General features: G+C 43.0%; 1 protein-coding gene across 2 annotated transcripts in view; it reads left to right on the top strand.

The window, feature by feature from the left end:
* The window catches only part of LOC132824369 (potassium voltage-gated channel subfamily KQT member 1), a 707,684-nt gene that overhangs the window by 510,069 nt on the left and 183,030 nt on the right, over positions 1-14,585 (top strand). For both annotated transcript variants that reach the window (XM_060838761.1, XM_060838762.1), the window contains exons 15-16: positions 5,556-5,602; positions 8,655-8,716. In XM_060838761.1, the coding sequence (XP_060694744.1) occupies positions 5,556-5,602; positions 8,655-8,716 (109 nt within the window). The remainder of the gene's footprint in view (positions 1-5,555; positions 5,603-8,654; positions 8,717-14,585) is intronic.

The following is a 14,585-nucleotide window of genomic DNA, read 5'->3' as shown; positions in this document are numbered from 1 at the left end:
AGGAAAGGATAAACCCCAAAGGGAAATAAATCATCAATGAAGAAGGTTGATTTCAGAAGCATAGACATTATATGTAAGGAAAACTTGAAGAACTAGAGAGTACCTTTCTTCTGTGGAAATGCTAGGAAAATGAGGCCTACTGTCCCAATCTCCATCTCACTCTCTCCTCAACCTTTGTTCTGTCGACACCACTGTGGGCACTACAAGTGCTAGAAGCCAGAAAATTGGTCTGCAGTTCCAATATTCCACCTTTATACCTTGAAGACTGAAATCCTACAAGGCGATATAGTTTGAAATGGCATGAGACCTGGAATAGTTTCAGGAAATTCTTTGAATTGAAGAAGGTAGGGTAAACGCTTCAATTATTTCCTATCATTCTTGCCTCACTGTTTAGCCCTTGTATCTGAGAAATGAATTGCGGTTGTATTTTCGGGTATTTTTGCCACTTGCCACCTTTTCTGATTCTGCAGGGTGACTCCTACTGCAGTAGAGTCAAACAGTTTCTTTCATTATCCCGGTCAGTTCCCTCACATTCTTACGGGAATCCAGAAGTTTACCCAGCAAATCAGAAAACACACTGCAGACACAAGGATAGGTCACGATTGTCCAAAGATGGTGTCTGTGGCAGACCAGACTGTGCCAAAAAAGCAGGGTCCAACCGGGAGTGCCATCGCTTTTGAAGCTCCCAGATGAGATGGGTTATTGCAAGAAATGAAATAAGCTTTCTGTCAAAGGTTGCTCTTTCTGCTGACTCAACCCTCAGAAATATCTTCACCCCAGAGCTGATTTCCCTGTAACTTTAGAATGTTGAGCACCAGTGCTGACATTAAGTTGGATCTTCACATAAATCTGCTGCAAACGTGCTTGTACTAGGAACCAAACTTCTACACTTAAGTCTAATGTTCCTGTAGTTGGGGACCCATACATTGGAAGAGAATTTGACACTGGACCGTGGGACTGAATCAGCAATGAGTAAACAAGATGGGGACACACAAGTAAAACTTCTCACCCATTGCCACTTCCTTGCCCATTCTGAGCGAACTGCTTAGAGAGCTGTTACTAGATGGGCACCAGTGCCACTTTGTACCTGGCAGGGTGAGGTGATGAAGGGCAGTTGAACACTAGTCCATCACAGCTTTGAGTCTGTGATGTTAGCTAAAGAAGGACTAATGATGATTGTGAAGAATATTGAGCAGTAATAAAGAGCAAGAGCATCAAGTAAGACATTGAAAAATTTGAATCTCTCAGTCTTTGCACATGTGTTTTCTATAGCCAGGCAGTGGAGCTGTTTCACTGTAAAGAATATTGCTGGTATTGCAGATCATATTCATCCTAACAGCAGTGCTGATGAGGTTAGGCCAATTTTGGTGCTTGTCTCCTTATGCTATACTAATGGTGTTTACTCCCCCCACATATTCCAAAACCACTTAGGAAATCCAATATCTTTTTGAGTATGTCTGGCCAGGTCTGAGAAACTGAATGGAACATCAATGGATTCTTCCTACATGAATTAGATTTGGAAGAGATTGTGTAAACTGACAATGTGCGAAGCAGTGCAGAGAGCTACATTTTAGAAAAGGGGTGTTGAGACTTCCAAAGGACCTCTGGATCATAAATCTGAGCTTCTGTTGGATTTGTTTTCAGTGAGATTTCACAGAGCAACGCAGATGATTGCGAAAAGTTCAAGCACAGATTATATCAAGTGTAAATTGAGTTTCTCCAATAATTTGCGCACTTTTGAGAAAACAAACCATGCAGCAATCCCCGCAGCAAAATTGGCCAGCCCCTGCTCCGCACCCCACTCTGAACTCCAAGCTCTGAGTATTGGTGATTTGCAGTAATAATGGTGAATGGCCTCTTAGAAGAAAGCTCTTAATATCAGTTAATTCTTCTGAGCACACAAGGGACTGAATTGCTGGTAATTCTGAAGATGCAGCATGTCATAGAGTCATACAACACCCCGCACCTACTCTTCTGATCCTACCACCACCAACACCACCCCCCCATCCCCTTCCCAACATCCCACCATCCCGCTAAAATTACACAAGAGTTAAAGAGGCTTTGGGTGACTGCCTGCCCTCGGACCAGTTGAAACTCTGAAGTGGCCGAGGTCCCATTTATATCTGTCTCCTCTCGTCCATGTCCTCTACCCTAGGAAAAAGACCTTGGCTATTCACCCTATCCATGCCCCTTATGATTTTATAAATCTCTACAAAGTCATCCCTCAGCTTCCGATGCTCCAAGGAAAATCACCCTCGCCTATTCAGCATCTCCCTACAGCTCAAGCCCTCCAATGCCCACAGCTTCCTTGTAAATATTTTCCGAACTCTTTCAAGTTTAACACCATCCTTTCTATAGCAGGGAGACCAGAATTGATTGCAGTATTCCAAAAGTGGCCTCACCAGGGTCCTCTACAGCCATAACATGACCTAACAATTCATATATTCAAGACACTGATGAATGAGGGCAAAAGGCCAAATGCCTTCTTCACCACCCAGTCTGCCTTCACCTCCACTTTCAAGGAATTATGCTTCTGCACCCCTAGGTCCCTCTGTTTAGCAACACTCCCCTGGGCCCTACCATTAACTGCATAAGTCCTGCCAGACCCTTACCAAAATGCAATACCTTACATTTATCAAAATTAAACTCCATCTGCCACCCCTCGGCCCATTGGCTCATCTAATCAAGAGCGAAACCATCTTCACTGTCCACTACACCTCTAGTTTTGGTGTCATCTGCAAACTTATTAACCAACCCTCCTATATTCACATCCAAATCATTTGTATAAATAATGAAAAAGGCAAGTTAGACCAAAGGGTCTGTTTCTGTGCTATATATAACTCTATGACTTTGTGTCCCTGGTTCTAGACTCCACAACCACAGGTAACATCTTCCCTGAGTTGAGTCTGTCCAGCCTTGGTAGAAGCTTATATGTTTCAATCAGGCACCTTCCTACCCTTTTAAACTCTAGTGAGAAAAAGCCCAGCCAAACCAATTTCTGTTTGTATGACCGTCTTCCCATCCATGGGGTCAACCTAGTGAACCTCCACTGTCCTCCCTCTGTGGCATGCATGTTCTTTTTGAGGTTGCACACAAAATCCCAGGTGAAGTCTTGCCAAAGCCCAGTAAACTGCCATAAGATTCCCTTATTTCTGAACTGGAATAGGCTCCCATTGAAGGCCAATATGCCATTTGCCTTGCTAATTGTTTGCTGCACCGGTCTGTCTACTTGCTTTGACTGGTTTTTATAAAGATACCCAGAGCCCTCTGGACATCCGTACTTACCAAAATATCACTATTTAAATAATACTCATTCTTTTTGGTTTTCACACCATATAACTTCACCTTTTGCCAGTGTACTGCATTTGCCATGTGTTTGCCCAATCACTCAACTTGTCTAAATCACCTTGCAGCCTCCTTACACCATCATCACAGCTCACATCAAGTTTTTGTCAACAGAAAACTAGGAAATGTTGCATTTGGTTCCCTCATCCAAGTCATTTATATTTATTATGAATAACTATGGCCCAAGCACCACCAAGCACTAATCCTTGTGGTACCATACTCGTCACGACCTATTGGTCAGGAAACAATCCATTTATTCCTACTATTTGCTTCCAGTCTATAAACCAATTTTCAATCCATGCCATTACATTATCCCCTATCCCATGTGCTTTAACATTACCCACTAACTTCTTATTGAGGGACCTTAGCAAAACCTTTCTGAAAATCCAAATACATCAAACCCACTGGTTCTCCCTTATCTATTCTACTAGTTACATCCTCAAAAAAACTCCAGTAGGTTTATTCACCCAGGGTTTCCCTTTCATAAATCCAAGATGACTTGGGCCAATCACATTAATGCTTTCAAAATGCTCTGTTCTCACATCTCTTGTATATTTTTCTGCATGTGAGCTTCTTACCTTTCTGAATTTATTTCTATCCTTGTTTCTCCTTCCTCCATCTCCCTTGCTCAGATCCCTAACCCCCTACCATTCCAGTTAAAGGCCTTCTGACAGCATAACCCCTCACCTCTTCCCAGGGATTGCCCGCTTGGTGTCTGAGTCTGGACAACTTTTTGTTGGGTCGCATAAAGTCCTGTCCGATTGGCTGGCATCTCCCTGAAGTGGGACTTCCACCATAGGTAGAAAGGAATACTTGCAGTCATGTCATGGTGCTTAGTGTCAAGTACCTGTGGAGGCAAGTTAGCCCCTCTGACTTTTCATCTGGAAGGGTGGGTATGCATGTGAGGTGACAGCAGAGCTCCTGTTAAATCTAGGCCCACATACTTAAAAGCTTTTGGCTATCATAGTTTGATAATTTGTTAAACAATAGAAGGATACGGATCGTTGAAATGAAGACAGTTTTGGTATAGAAGGGCAAAATTTATCAGCATAGGCTTGGAAGGCCGAAGGGCCTGTTCCTGTGCTGTATTGTTCTTTGTTCTGACTGAACACTACCCCAAAATAATTAGCTAATGGTTCTGCATGGTTTCCTAAAAGCCATTTGCATTTATTTCAATTCATTTAACTCATGAGAGGTCGACTAGAGTTTGAAATACTTTGCTTTGTGATAAATGTATTTTAGTTCCATTAATCAAATTGTGCACAAGTTGCCACTCTGGAATATGTCAATAATGCTGAGGCATTTTTAAAAATCATGTCTTAAAACACTGCCGATTGCACTGGATAATGGCAGATCATCTGTCCTGTGAAGTCACAGGATGTTTCTTTGTGTGGTCTAGGGTCTGGATCCTGGGATCACAGCCTAAACAGTAAGGGGTCTTCCATTTAAAGGGTGATAAGAGGAAAGTGTTCTTTCAGAAGGGTGATCTTGGAAATTCTCCTCCCTAAAGGTTGAACCATTCAATATATTCAAGGTTGAGTTGGAAAAATGTATTTGGTATATGAGGGAGAATGGACCAGCAAAATGGAGTTAAGGCTATAATTACATAAGCGATAGCTTGATGGGTGAACGCCTTATCCTGTTTCAATTTCTTATATTTTTAAGTGTCTTGCAAATCGTTTATAAGGGGGGAAATGTCTGAGAGGCAAAAACACCTTAAAACTAGCATAAATTTGGAGTTGCATCCAGATCATTACCAAAATGGGCGGCATGGCGGCTCAGTGGCTAGCATTGCTGCCTCACAGCACCACGGACCCAGGTTCGATTCCAGCCTTGGGCGACTGCCTGTGTAGAGTTTGCATATTCTCCCTGTGTCTGCGTGGGTGTGCTTTGGTTTTCTCCCACGGTCACAAAGATGTGCAGGTCAGGTGAATTGGCCATGCTAAATTGCCCCACAGTATTAGGTGCATTAGTCAGAGGGAAATGGGTCTGGGTTGGTTACTCTTCAGAGGGTCGGTGTGGACGTGTTGGGCCGAAGGGCCTGTTTCCACACCATAGGTAATCTAATCCAAATGGAAAATCCTGTCCGAATGTATCTGTTTCTTATTAATATTGTATCTCTTAACTTAAAATCATGTAAAATAACACGTATGCAACTCTTATTTGTTTGCTGAATTAATTGTTAATTCTATTTTTATCTTATTTCCTAGACTAGACCAGTCCTTAGGAAAACCAACCATGTTCCTCTCTGTCTCAGGTAACTTTACTAACCAGTTAATACAATCTGAAAAATGGGTTCAAACTGATCTCCAGTGTGGAAAGGTTTTATGCCTCACCCTCATTCAATGTCTCAGGGTTACATAAGTGACCAGATAAGGCATACAGGGCAGAGAGCTCTCAAGCTGCATTACAGTCTGCTGGTTTAGCTGATCACAGCCAAGACACAACATACTGACTGCAATAATTTACATTTCCAGAATGTTGTTAACATCCTTCGTGTCTGCTCTGCCCGAAGGCAGGTCCTTGACTTTTTGTCTGCTGATGATTCATCTGGGGTTAGTTTTCTTGGCAACTTCTTGTTCGTGATGGTTTGCCAATCGCCTTCTACTCTCAGGGGCAGGGCAAGGAGGCAGGCTCCAGGCCTACCTCAGCTGGAATGAGAATCAAACCATTTACTCTTGGCGCTAATATGAACCACATGTTAATCATCGAGCCAACTGAGCTAACGACTCCCCAACCCCCTTCACATAACACAATGTCTTAGAGTGTCTCACAGTGATGAAAGAAAATAACAATGCACCAAACAATGGTGGAAGTAGTATTAGAAGCAGAAGGTGAAAGTCCTAGTCATAGAGTCATAGAGATGTACAGCACAGAAACAGACTCTTCAGTCCAACTTGTCCATGCTGACCAGATATCCCAACCTAAGCTAGTCCCACTTGACAGCACTCGGCCCATTTCCCTCTAAACCCTTCCTCTTCATATACCCATCCAGATGCCTTTTAAATGCTGTAATTGTACCAGCCTCCACCACTTCCTCTGGCAGCACATTCCAAACACGCATAACACTCTACATGAAAAAGTTGCCCCTTAGGTCCCTTTCAAATCTTTCCCCCTTCACCCTTAACCTTTGCCCTCTAGTTCTGGACTCCCCCTCCCTGGGGAAAATACCTTGTCCATTTATCCTATCCGTGCCCCTCATGATTTTAAATAGAAGGTAGGTTTTAAGGAGGCTTTTGAGAAATGGAAGTGGGATAGTGTAGTGATTGGATCGAAGTTGACGAGGTGGATCTTGTTGAGTATGAGATCCCTGACTGGGATTGTTGATTTGGACCAATGAGGGAGCCCAGGCCGACAGATTAAAAGCTGGAGTCTCCGAGTGTCTCCTCGCTTTCGGGACGGGCTCTGAGCTGGCTGGTCAGAGTCCACGCACAGTGCACATGTAAATAAAAGGTGACTTGGTGATAGGATACCAGCCTCTGTGCAGTTATTTCAAATAGCTAGGAATGGAGGGGCTTGAAGAGGCACTACCACAGAGTAGAGTCAAGGCAGCTGAAGATGCAGAGAGTGAAGAACCCATGGTGGGAAGGAAGCATGACGTAGTGCAGAATGGAGGACAGACAACAAAGTTTTAGTTGGGTCGCAATAAGCGAAGACACTGTAGAATCCCTACAGTGTGGAAACAGGCCCTTCAGCCCAACAAGTCCACACTGACCCTCTGAAGAGTATCCCACCCAGACTCATTCTCCTATATTTACCCCTAACCTACACATCCCTGAACACAGTGAGCAATTTAGTATGGCCAATTCACCTAACCTGCACATGTTTGGATTGTGGGAGGAAACCAGAGCACCGAGAAGAAACCCACACCGACAAGGGGAAAATGTGCAAACTCCACACAGTCACCTGAGGCTGGAATCGAACCCAGGTCCCTGGCACTGAAAGGCGGCAGTACTAACTCCTGAGCCACCATGCCGCCCCAGATAGGGGTGCTTTCTCATTCATTGAGGAAGAATTGTGCTGCTGTCTCTTGAGACTGCTGGATGTAAACAAAATACTAAATGCCTCCCCTGGTCCAGAGTGAGCTGGAAACTGAGGTGGGGATTATTTTCTTCCTTTGCTGTAGAGTCCTTTTAGTGGGGTCTCTATTAGAGAGAAGAGAAAGCAATTGGCAGGGGCTTTTTGTTCAAGCTTGAAATCTTGGGTCCGGCGAGAATTCAGAACAGGACAGGGTGAGCTAGCAGGTGTGGAGTGTAGGTGATGATGCAGGGAACACTGTTGGGACTGGAAGTTGCTATGACCAGGCTTGGCTGTCGTCCTATACAAGATTAACTCGTGTCAGCATTCAGTTCTGTATGATGATTGTTGTTTGGGCGGTGTATCAGAAGTGGAATCAGATGTCAGCCAATAGACCACGCTGTCAGGAAGGGAAGAGAGGTGAAAATAGCTGTAATTGAAAGGAGAGGAATGGAAAGGAGCCTCCAATCCATGGTTTAAATTTGGGGTGGAATCTAGTAGAGGTTGACTAAGCAAAAAATGTGACTTTGGGCTGTACCTGCTGAAGATCCTCGAACTTGTACTGATGTAGACAGAACGCAGGACTTACTAGCACTGACCTAACAGTTTCATTTAGACAAGCTGCAGAAAAGATGCATTGAAAATGGTCCATGATTACAGTTCAAAGTGTGTGTTATGAGGATGCAGAAATGTAGAGAAACTGTTTTAGCGTCAGCTCTGTGCTGCACTTGGCCCTTCAGCCCAATTTTGACATTGCATGCAAAATAAGGAGAATACATTATCCCCAGCACTGATTCCTTTTTCCACTGAATATGACAGAAAAAATTCTCAGATAGGATATTCACTCAAGCCACTTAAGTATGTTTTTATTCCTGATATGCTTTGTTTTGCTCAAAATTTGGCAGTATTTGGTTGACCTTATCTGACATTATCAAGAACGAAATGCAGATTTAATTCATTTCTCGAGGGTAAATAGACAGTTTTACATCTTACCCAGTTCTTTCTTTATTAAGAGGTTAGAAACATGCATCAATTATCAAACCAAAGGTGTAGCAACCCATTGCAACCTGAAAGCTAGTCTCATTTGCAATAAGGGCCATTTGGTCTGGAAGAAAGATCACTTCAAATGTGAAGTTCATACTTTAATGAGCTTTGCAGTGCTTTTGATACCGCTTATTTTTGTCAGTCCTAAAAATATTTAAACAAGTGTATCATAGCCATTTTCTGTAAAATCATTTTAAATATACAGCCACAAATAATGAGTTAATCCTCCTTTTCATGGTGTGTTTCAGAAAAAAGCCAGGACAGGGGAAAGAACACAATCGGGGCAAGACTTAATAGAGTAGAGGAGAAGGTAAGACTGCTTTACAGTTCACGCTGCACGAGGTTGTAAACACAAGTCTGGCAGCTTGAGTTTGTGAAATCTTGATGCTGAACAGGAATTGCAGTTTTATGGGCATTCTGATGAATTTGACAAGGGTGCACATCCAGTTTGCTTCAATGTTTATACGGGGTATGGCAGTTTGCAAAAGGACTATTGTGACAGTGCGGCATCCACATTCAACTCTCCTGTGGGCCTAATTGCAGCCTGGTGACATAGGAAAGGAGAGAAACAAAGCAAGCCATTGCTGTATCCCTTGCCCTTCCAAGTGAGTGAATCATTATTGCATGCCCCACTCTCTCAGCCACAGTTGCTCGCATCACCTGAACGAGGAACTTGATCGTCTCATGTTGATTCCAAAAAGATGCCTTGAAAATCCTTCCGTGTATAGGCTTCAGCAATCTGAAACAATGAAATTTGAAATGTGTGGTGATTGTTATAATGGCTGTGCCGGTGTAATGAGTTTACCAGGGGAACGTGAATTGTTTGCACCACATTATGGCATGTTGGATGTGAGTATGGGCAGTGTTTGCTGGGGCTCTAGACTGTCTTCTCCTGCTCCTGTAGACTTTGGCAGCTCTGTGCAGTATGGCTGTTTTATATGTCAATCATCTAATGTTCGCTGACTCACAACTGAGCAACGCTTACAAGAGGGCAGGAAGTATAGAATAATGAGTGACGGATATGTCAAATTTATTGCAAGGTTATAATCCTAGCTTGGGATGCAGCTGATCAGGAAGTGTAGCACCTGTCCACACACTGAGCCAGAAATACGAGACAAGGATTTGATTTAGCTGTTGACCTATGTTTGCACATATACCTTCAGCAATCAAAATAAAGAGAGGATAACAAAAATAAGTAGATTTGTACTCTGGACTATTAGTCCTATATTCGAGAGTGTGGTACTGGAAAAGCACAGCAGGTCAGGCAACATCCGAGGAGCAGGAGAATCAACATTTCAGGTATAAGCCCTTCATAAGCTCTTTCCTGGTGCAAGGTTTACACCGGAAATGTCGACTCCCCTGCTCCTCGGATGCTGCCTGACTGGCTGTGTGTTTCCAGAACCACACTTTCAACTCTGATCTCCAGTATCTGCAGTCCTCACTTTCTCCTATTAGTCCTATTGTTAACGTGGAGGAATTTTTCAGAATCACGGGCCATTATCAAAGTCTCAAGAAGAGCAGACAGCACAGCAGGTTGTTCAATGGAATAGTCCTCTTGATTCCATCCATTGGAAATTAGTGGAAAATTGAAGAAAATTGACAGGTAGCGCTGACCTGATTGTGCGATTGCAGCACCCATTGTATTCAAGATGCTGCTTGGACGCTTTGCAAAGTTTTGGCTCGATCATCAGGGCTTACTCATAAAGAATGAGAACTGGGATGGTTAGCAGCCCGTCATTGTGCGGTCAGAGTGGGTTAACAGTTCGAGGAGAGTTGTTTACAACCTTAAGAACAATCAATGCAGAGCATCAGTTATTCAATGCAGATCTTGGCCTGTGTAACAAGACTACATGTTTTCGTTCCTTTTTGTTTAAAATTGTGGTGATGTTCCATGAAATGCAAAATAAAGAGTTGCATGTTACATCATTTTGCTTTGCAGTTTGAAAATCTTTAGACTTCGATACATTTCTGTCAGTGTCCTTTGATTACATGCTTTATTGTTATCAGATGTGACTTCAAAGACTAAAACTTTTCAGTACAGACTTGGGGACTTCCAGCTCTACAGAATCGCAGTTCTAAAAAGAAATCACAATTATTGTTCTCCCTGCCACTTCTCAGAATCTCAAAGCTTTGTGGTTCCAAACTGTGTTTGTGGGTGAATTCCAAAGTCAGTGGAAATTCCCCCAAGTATGCTGCCCCTGTATTCATTAACCAGTTTCCCCTCATTTTGACTGCACTGAGTCTCACTGAATATGCACCTAACAACCATCATCGGAGTCTAAATTGCAGTTTGTTGTGCTTTCATATTTTCACCCTTTGCTGTCCCTATTGACATTTGTGTGTGCGTGTCTGAGTGCGGGCTGTGTTAAGTGTCCCCCATACGAGTTTGCCTACTTTCCCAAACAAATACTTAATGCAAGAAAACATTGAAATCTGGAAATAAGGCAGAACCTTCCATCATGCAGTCTACATTCCTTGTCAGGTATGGAAGGTGCTTCCACTTGTTTGTGAGACTTCACTCGTGTATTGTCATCCTCGGCTCATTACGTATCCATGCGCTAGTAGTTGTGGTGAGGGTCGGCAGGAGGTCCTGGTCCCTACAGTTAACTCTTGGAGTCAGTGGGTCCAGTGCCATATTTAAATGGTGCCCAGACAGCAGCTCACTCACAGCGAACCAAAAGCATCACATTTGCCTGTGTTTGCCACTATCTTCCCTCACCCAACCTTGCCCCTCTCCCACCACCACCACATCCAAAGGTATGACAGACATGACAGGCGATGGCCTTTCATAAAGCGTTGCCCAACAGCAGACAGAAGTGCAGGGTTCACCTGTATGCACGAGGTGCTAGTTGTGATCCAATGGCAAGGAGAGATCTGCTTTGCACTTTCTTTGCAGCTCTCCCACTTGCACCACTCAAAATCTCTGCCTCATGGCAACTGCAGATGCCATTCATTATCATCTTCACTGTGGCTCCTGATCTTGCAGGGATCTCAATGTTATGGGGTCTGGGTCATGAAGCAACATTGTTGTCTTGTTTGCTTCACCATAGAGAGATAAACACACCTGAGAATGGTGCTCATGCAGTAGACTCATTGTCACATGGTCCTCGGAGAACCTCTAAGCCTCCTATTGTTGTGGAATTCCCAATGAGGCCATCCATGTACTCTGTCTAAGTCTGCAACTCCCACACATTGTGCCTGTCTTGCCACTATTATAGAATTACAGCCATTCCCTAACACTCTCAGTATAATCCTTCAGACCCAACCATTGACACTATTGACCCTGCTGGTTAAGAACAATAATCGAGCTCCATAGAAACATAGAAAGTAGATGCGAGACTAGGTCTTATAGCTGTTTGAGACTACTACGGCATTCATTACTATCATCCAACCTGTTCTGCTTTTCTTCTGTGTCCTTTGATCCCTTTTGCCCCGAGTGCAATGTTGTGGCCTCAACTGCTTTCTGTGGTTAATGAATTCCACTGGCTCAGTGTTCGCTGAGTGTCTCTGAAACCTTTCCTGTCTGTAGATGCACCATTCAAATTCAGATACAACCTTTTAACCCTATTCTGGTTATCCTTTCTACCCTTGGTCAGCCTCTATCCCCTGCACCTTTTACACTCCATCCTCCATGCCCACTAGATTGTCTGTCATTACATCACATCGATGACACTGCAGAAAGAGCACAATGCAGTGACCACTCACTCCAAAGTCCTGGACAATGACTACCAGGCATGGTTCTGAAGGCCCAGTACTGCTTATTTGCACAACAGGAACTTTACTCTGGTAAGCTGGCCTTCTAATGCAGATATATGACACATAAATACATGCACTTACCCTGCCTCAACCCATCTTTAATGTTTGGAGAAGTTAATTACGAAAGAAAAGTTATCCTAACATCAGGATTCTGAATTTGCCCATTCAAGCGGTTAAGTTCCCTCATTTGTCTTGCTTCCTGCTCCCAGGATCCACCCTTTAAAATCTTAAACACAGGGGGCACATTGTGATTTATGCCCTTGAGTAAGCAATCCAGTTAGTCCCACTCGTTTACTGTATCCCCATCAACCCTCCAACTTTCCTTTAAATCAATTCATTCTTGGAGATCTCCTCCATTTCAGGCAGTGCCTTCCACACCATAGTGCCCAGTTACATGAAAATAAAATTGTACTCACTTCCCACACATTTGCAATTATTTGAAAAGTAACAATACCAATGAAAGTCAAATGGAAGCTCCCTTACCCTTGCAATACAGTCAGTTCTTCTATTACGCAATGGTTGTATTGTCGTGCAACCCAGTGTTATATAAAAATCATGCTTTAGAAATGGTGCTTAAAGTGTTGCGATGCAATCGCATTACAGCCAATACACGTTTTAAAAGTTTGCGCTTTAGTAACAGTGTCCCCCAATTCATCAATCGCGTTGTAGCGAATTTGCATTAACAAAACGCATGTTATAGCAGAAGTATTGGTGTCATTTAGTGCCACCCATAAAGATCACACAAGAAGCCTTTAATGAGGAAAGTCCCACCAAGGTCACAGGCTGCAGTGTGTGGAAGAGACTTATCACATGCAATGCATAGATGAGAAAGGGAACTTAGTTGCATGGGGCTCCACCAGGAACGTAATAATATTCTGTACAATCTTATGCAGTTGTTTACTGTTGGATTCTTGAAAGCACCATAAGTTTTAAGGAGTGTCATGTATATGAAGATGTTATTGGAGAGATGTCACCTATATAAGAGCACCATTTCACATAACCCCTTTCAATGTTTCTGAATAAAGCATGTAATTTTTCTTTTGAAGCAGTTACCTGTAGAAAGGTACAATTGGATAGACAACAGAGATCTTGTCCATCTGGTTTTATCAGGAAATATCTTTTATTGACAAGTTGCTTTGAAGTACTTGTTCTGTACTATTAGAGTTGCGATATGTAGAGTGTAGGAAATGCACAAACATGGCTTTCTGCCTTTGAGCACAACTATGCTTTTTTTTATTGTTCTGACGTGTTTACTGTCCTTCTATCTCTATATCTCTTTTCCTTTCTCCCCATGCCACCTCTCTCACTGACTATTCACGTGCCCTCTCTATTTTTCTCTGGCCTCCTGATATGTCATAGGAGGGATCTCTTTTCTCCGAAAGATATCAGCAGGTGCACTGCTCGTTCTGCCCGAGATTTGACATCAGCCCAGCAGCTCTAGGAATATTGCAGATTTTGTTTTCAATTTGAAATGAAAAATAAAGCAAAGCACAAAGTGATGGAGAAGCCTGGGGAAGTTGTTCTTGCGAGAATCTCTGTTCGGATTCTAGTCCTCCATTACTGTGCATTGTTGATTTAGATCCTCAATCATCGTTGTAAATCTTCTGATTATGACTGTGCAAGTAAACACACAATTGTTGTCTTTATTCTTGACTACATGCAACTACTTCCTTGTACAGTGAGATATTAGAAGAAAAACTTCAATTTTTTTCCACTTTTTCCTGTACACTCTGCATGAGAAACCTATTCAGAAATTTGGTCAGTTGTAAGTCACTTGTCTGGAGAGTTTCCTTGTTCGGTTAATAGGCTCCCCTTTGTTTTTTCCTGTGAAACTGTTATTGTCTAGCCCTTAACTTACCAAACACTAATGCATTCTTACTGCATAAAGCTGTGTTGATCTCTATCTCCATTGTGTAATAGAAGAACTGATATTTTAAGAACAGATGATGCAATGGTTGCTCATGGTCAGGATTGTGCAGTGTAACATGATGTGGTGATCAGTGTGTTATGAATGACATGTTGCAAATCCATAGGACCTTTTTTTTGAGGAGCAGCCTCACGTAGTCTCTTATCATTGACGCTCACGTGAGCAGCACCCTTGTGTGATTGACACCATCAGGAGGAAGTTGTAAAATTTGAAAGGGTTCAGGAAAGATTTACAAGGATGTTGCCAGGATTGGAAGGTTTGAGCTATCGGGAGAGGCTGAATAGGCTGGGGCTGTTTTCCCTGGAGCGTCGGCGGCTGAAGGGTGACTCTCAGGTTTATAAATTCATGAGGGGCTTGAATAGGATAAATAGACAAGGTCTCTTCCCTGGAGATAGAGGGCCTAGGTTTAGGATGATAGGGGAAGGATTTAAAAGGGACCCTAAGGAGCAACCTTTTCATGCAGAGGATGGTGCATGTATGGAATGAGGAAGTGGTG

This window comes from Hemiscyllium ocellatum, chromosome 18 (genome assembly GCF_020745735.1).
Source record: "Hemiscyllium ocellatum isolate sHemOce1 chromosome 18, sHemOce1.pat.X.cur, whole genome shotgun sequence".
In the NCBI taxonomy this organism is placed as follows: domain Eukaryota; kingdom Metazoa; phylum Chordata; class Chondrichthyes; order Orectolobiformes; family Hemiscylliidae; genus Hemiscyllium; species Hemiscyllium ocellatum.
The sequence above is the reverse complement of the archived record's forward strand: the minus strand, read 5'-3'. Positions and strand labels throughout refer to the sequence as shown.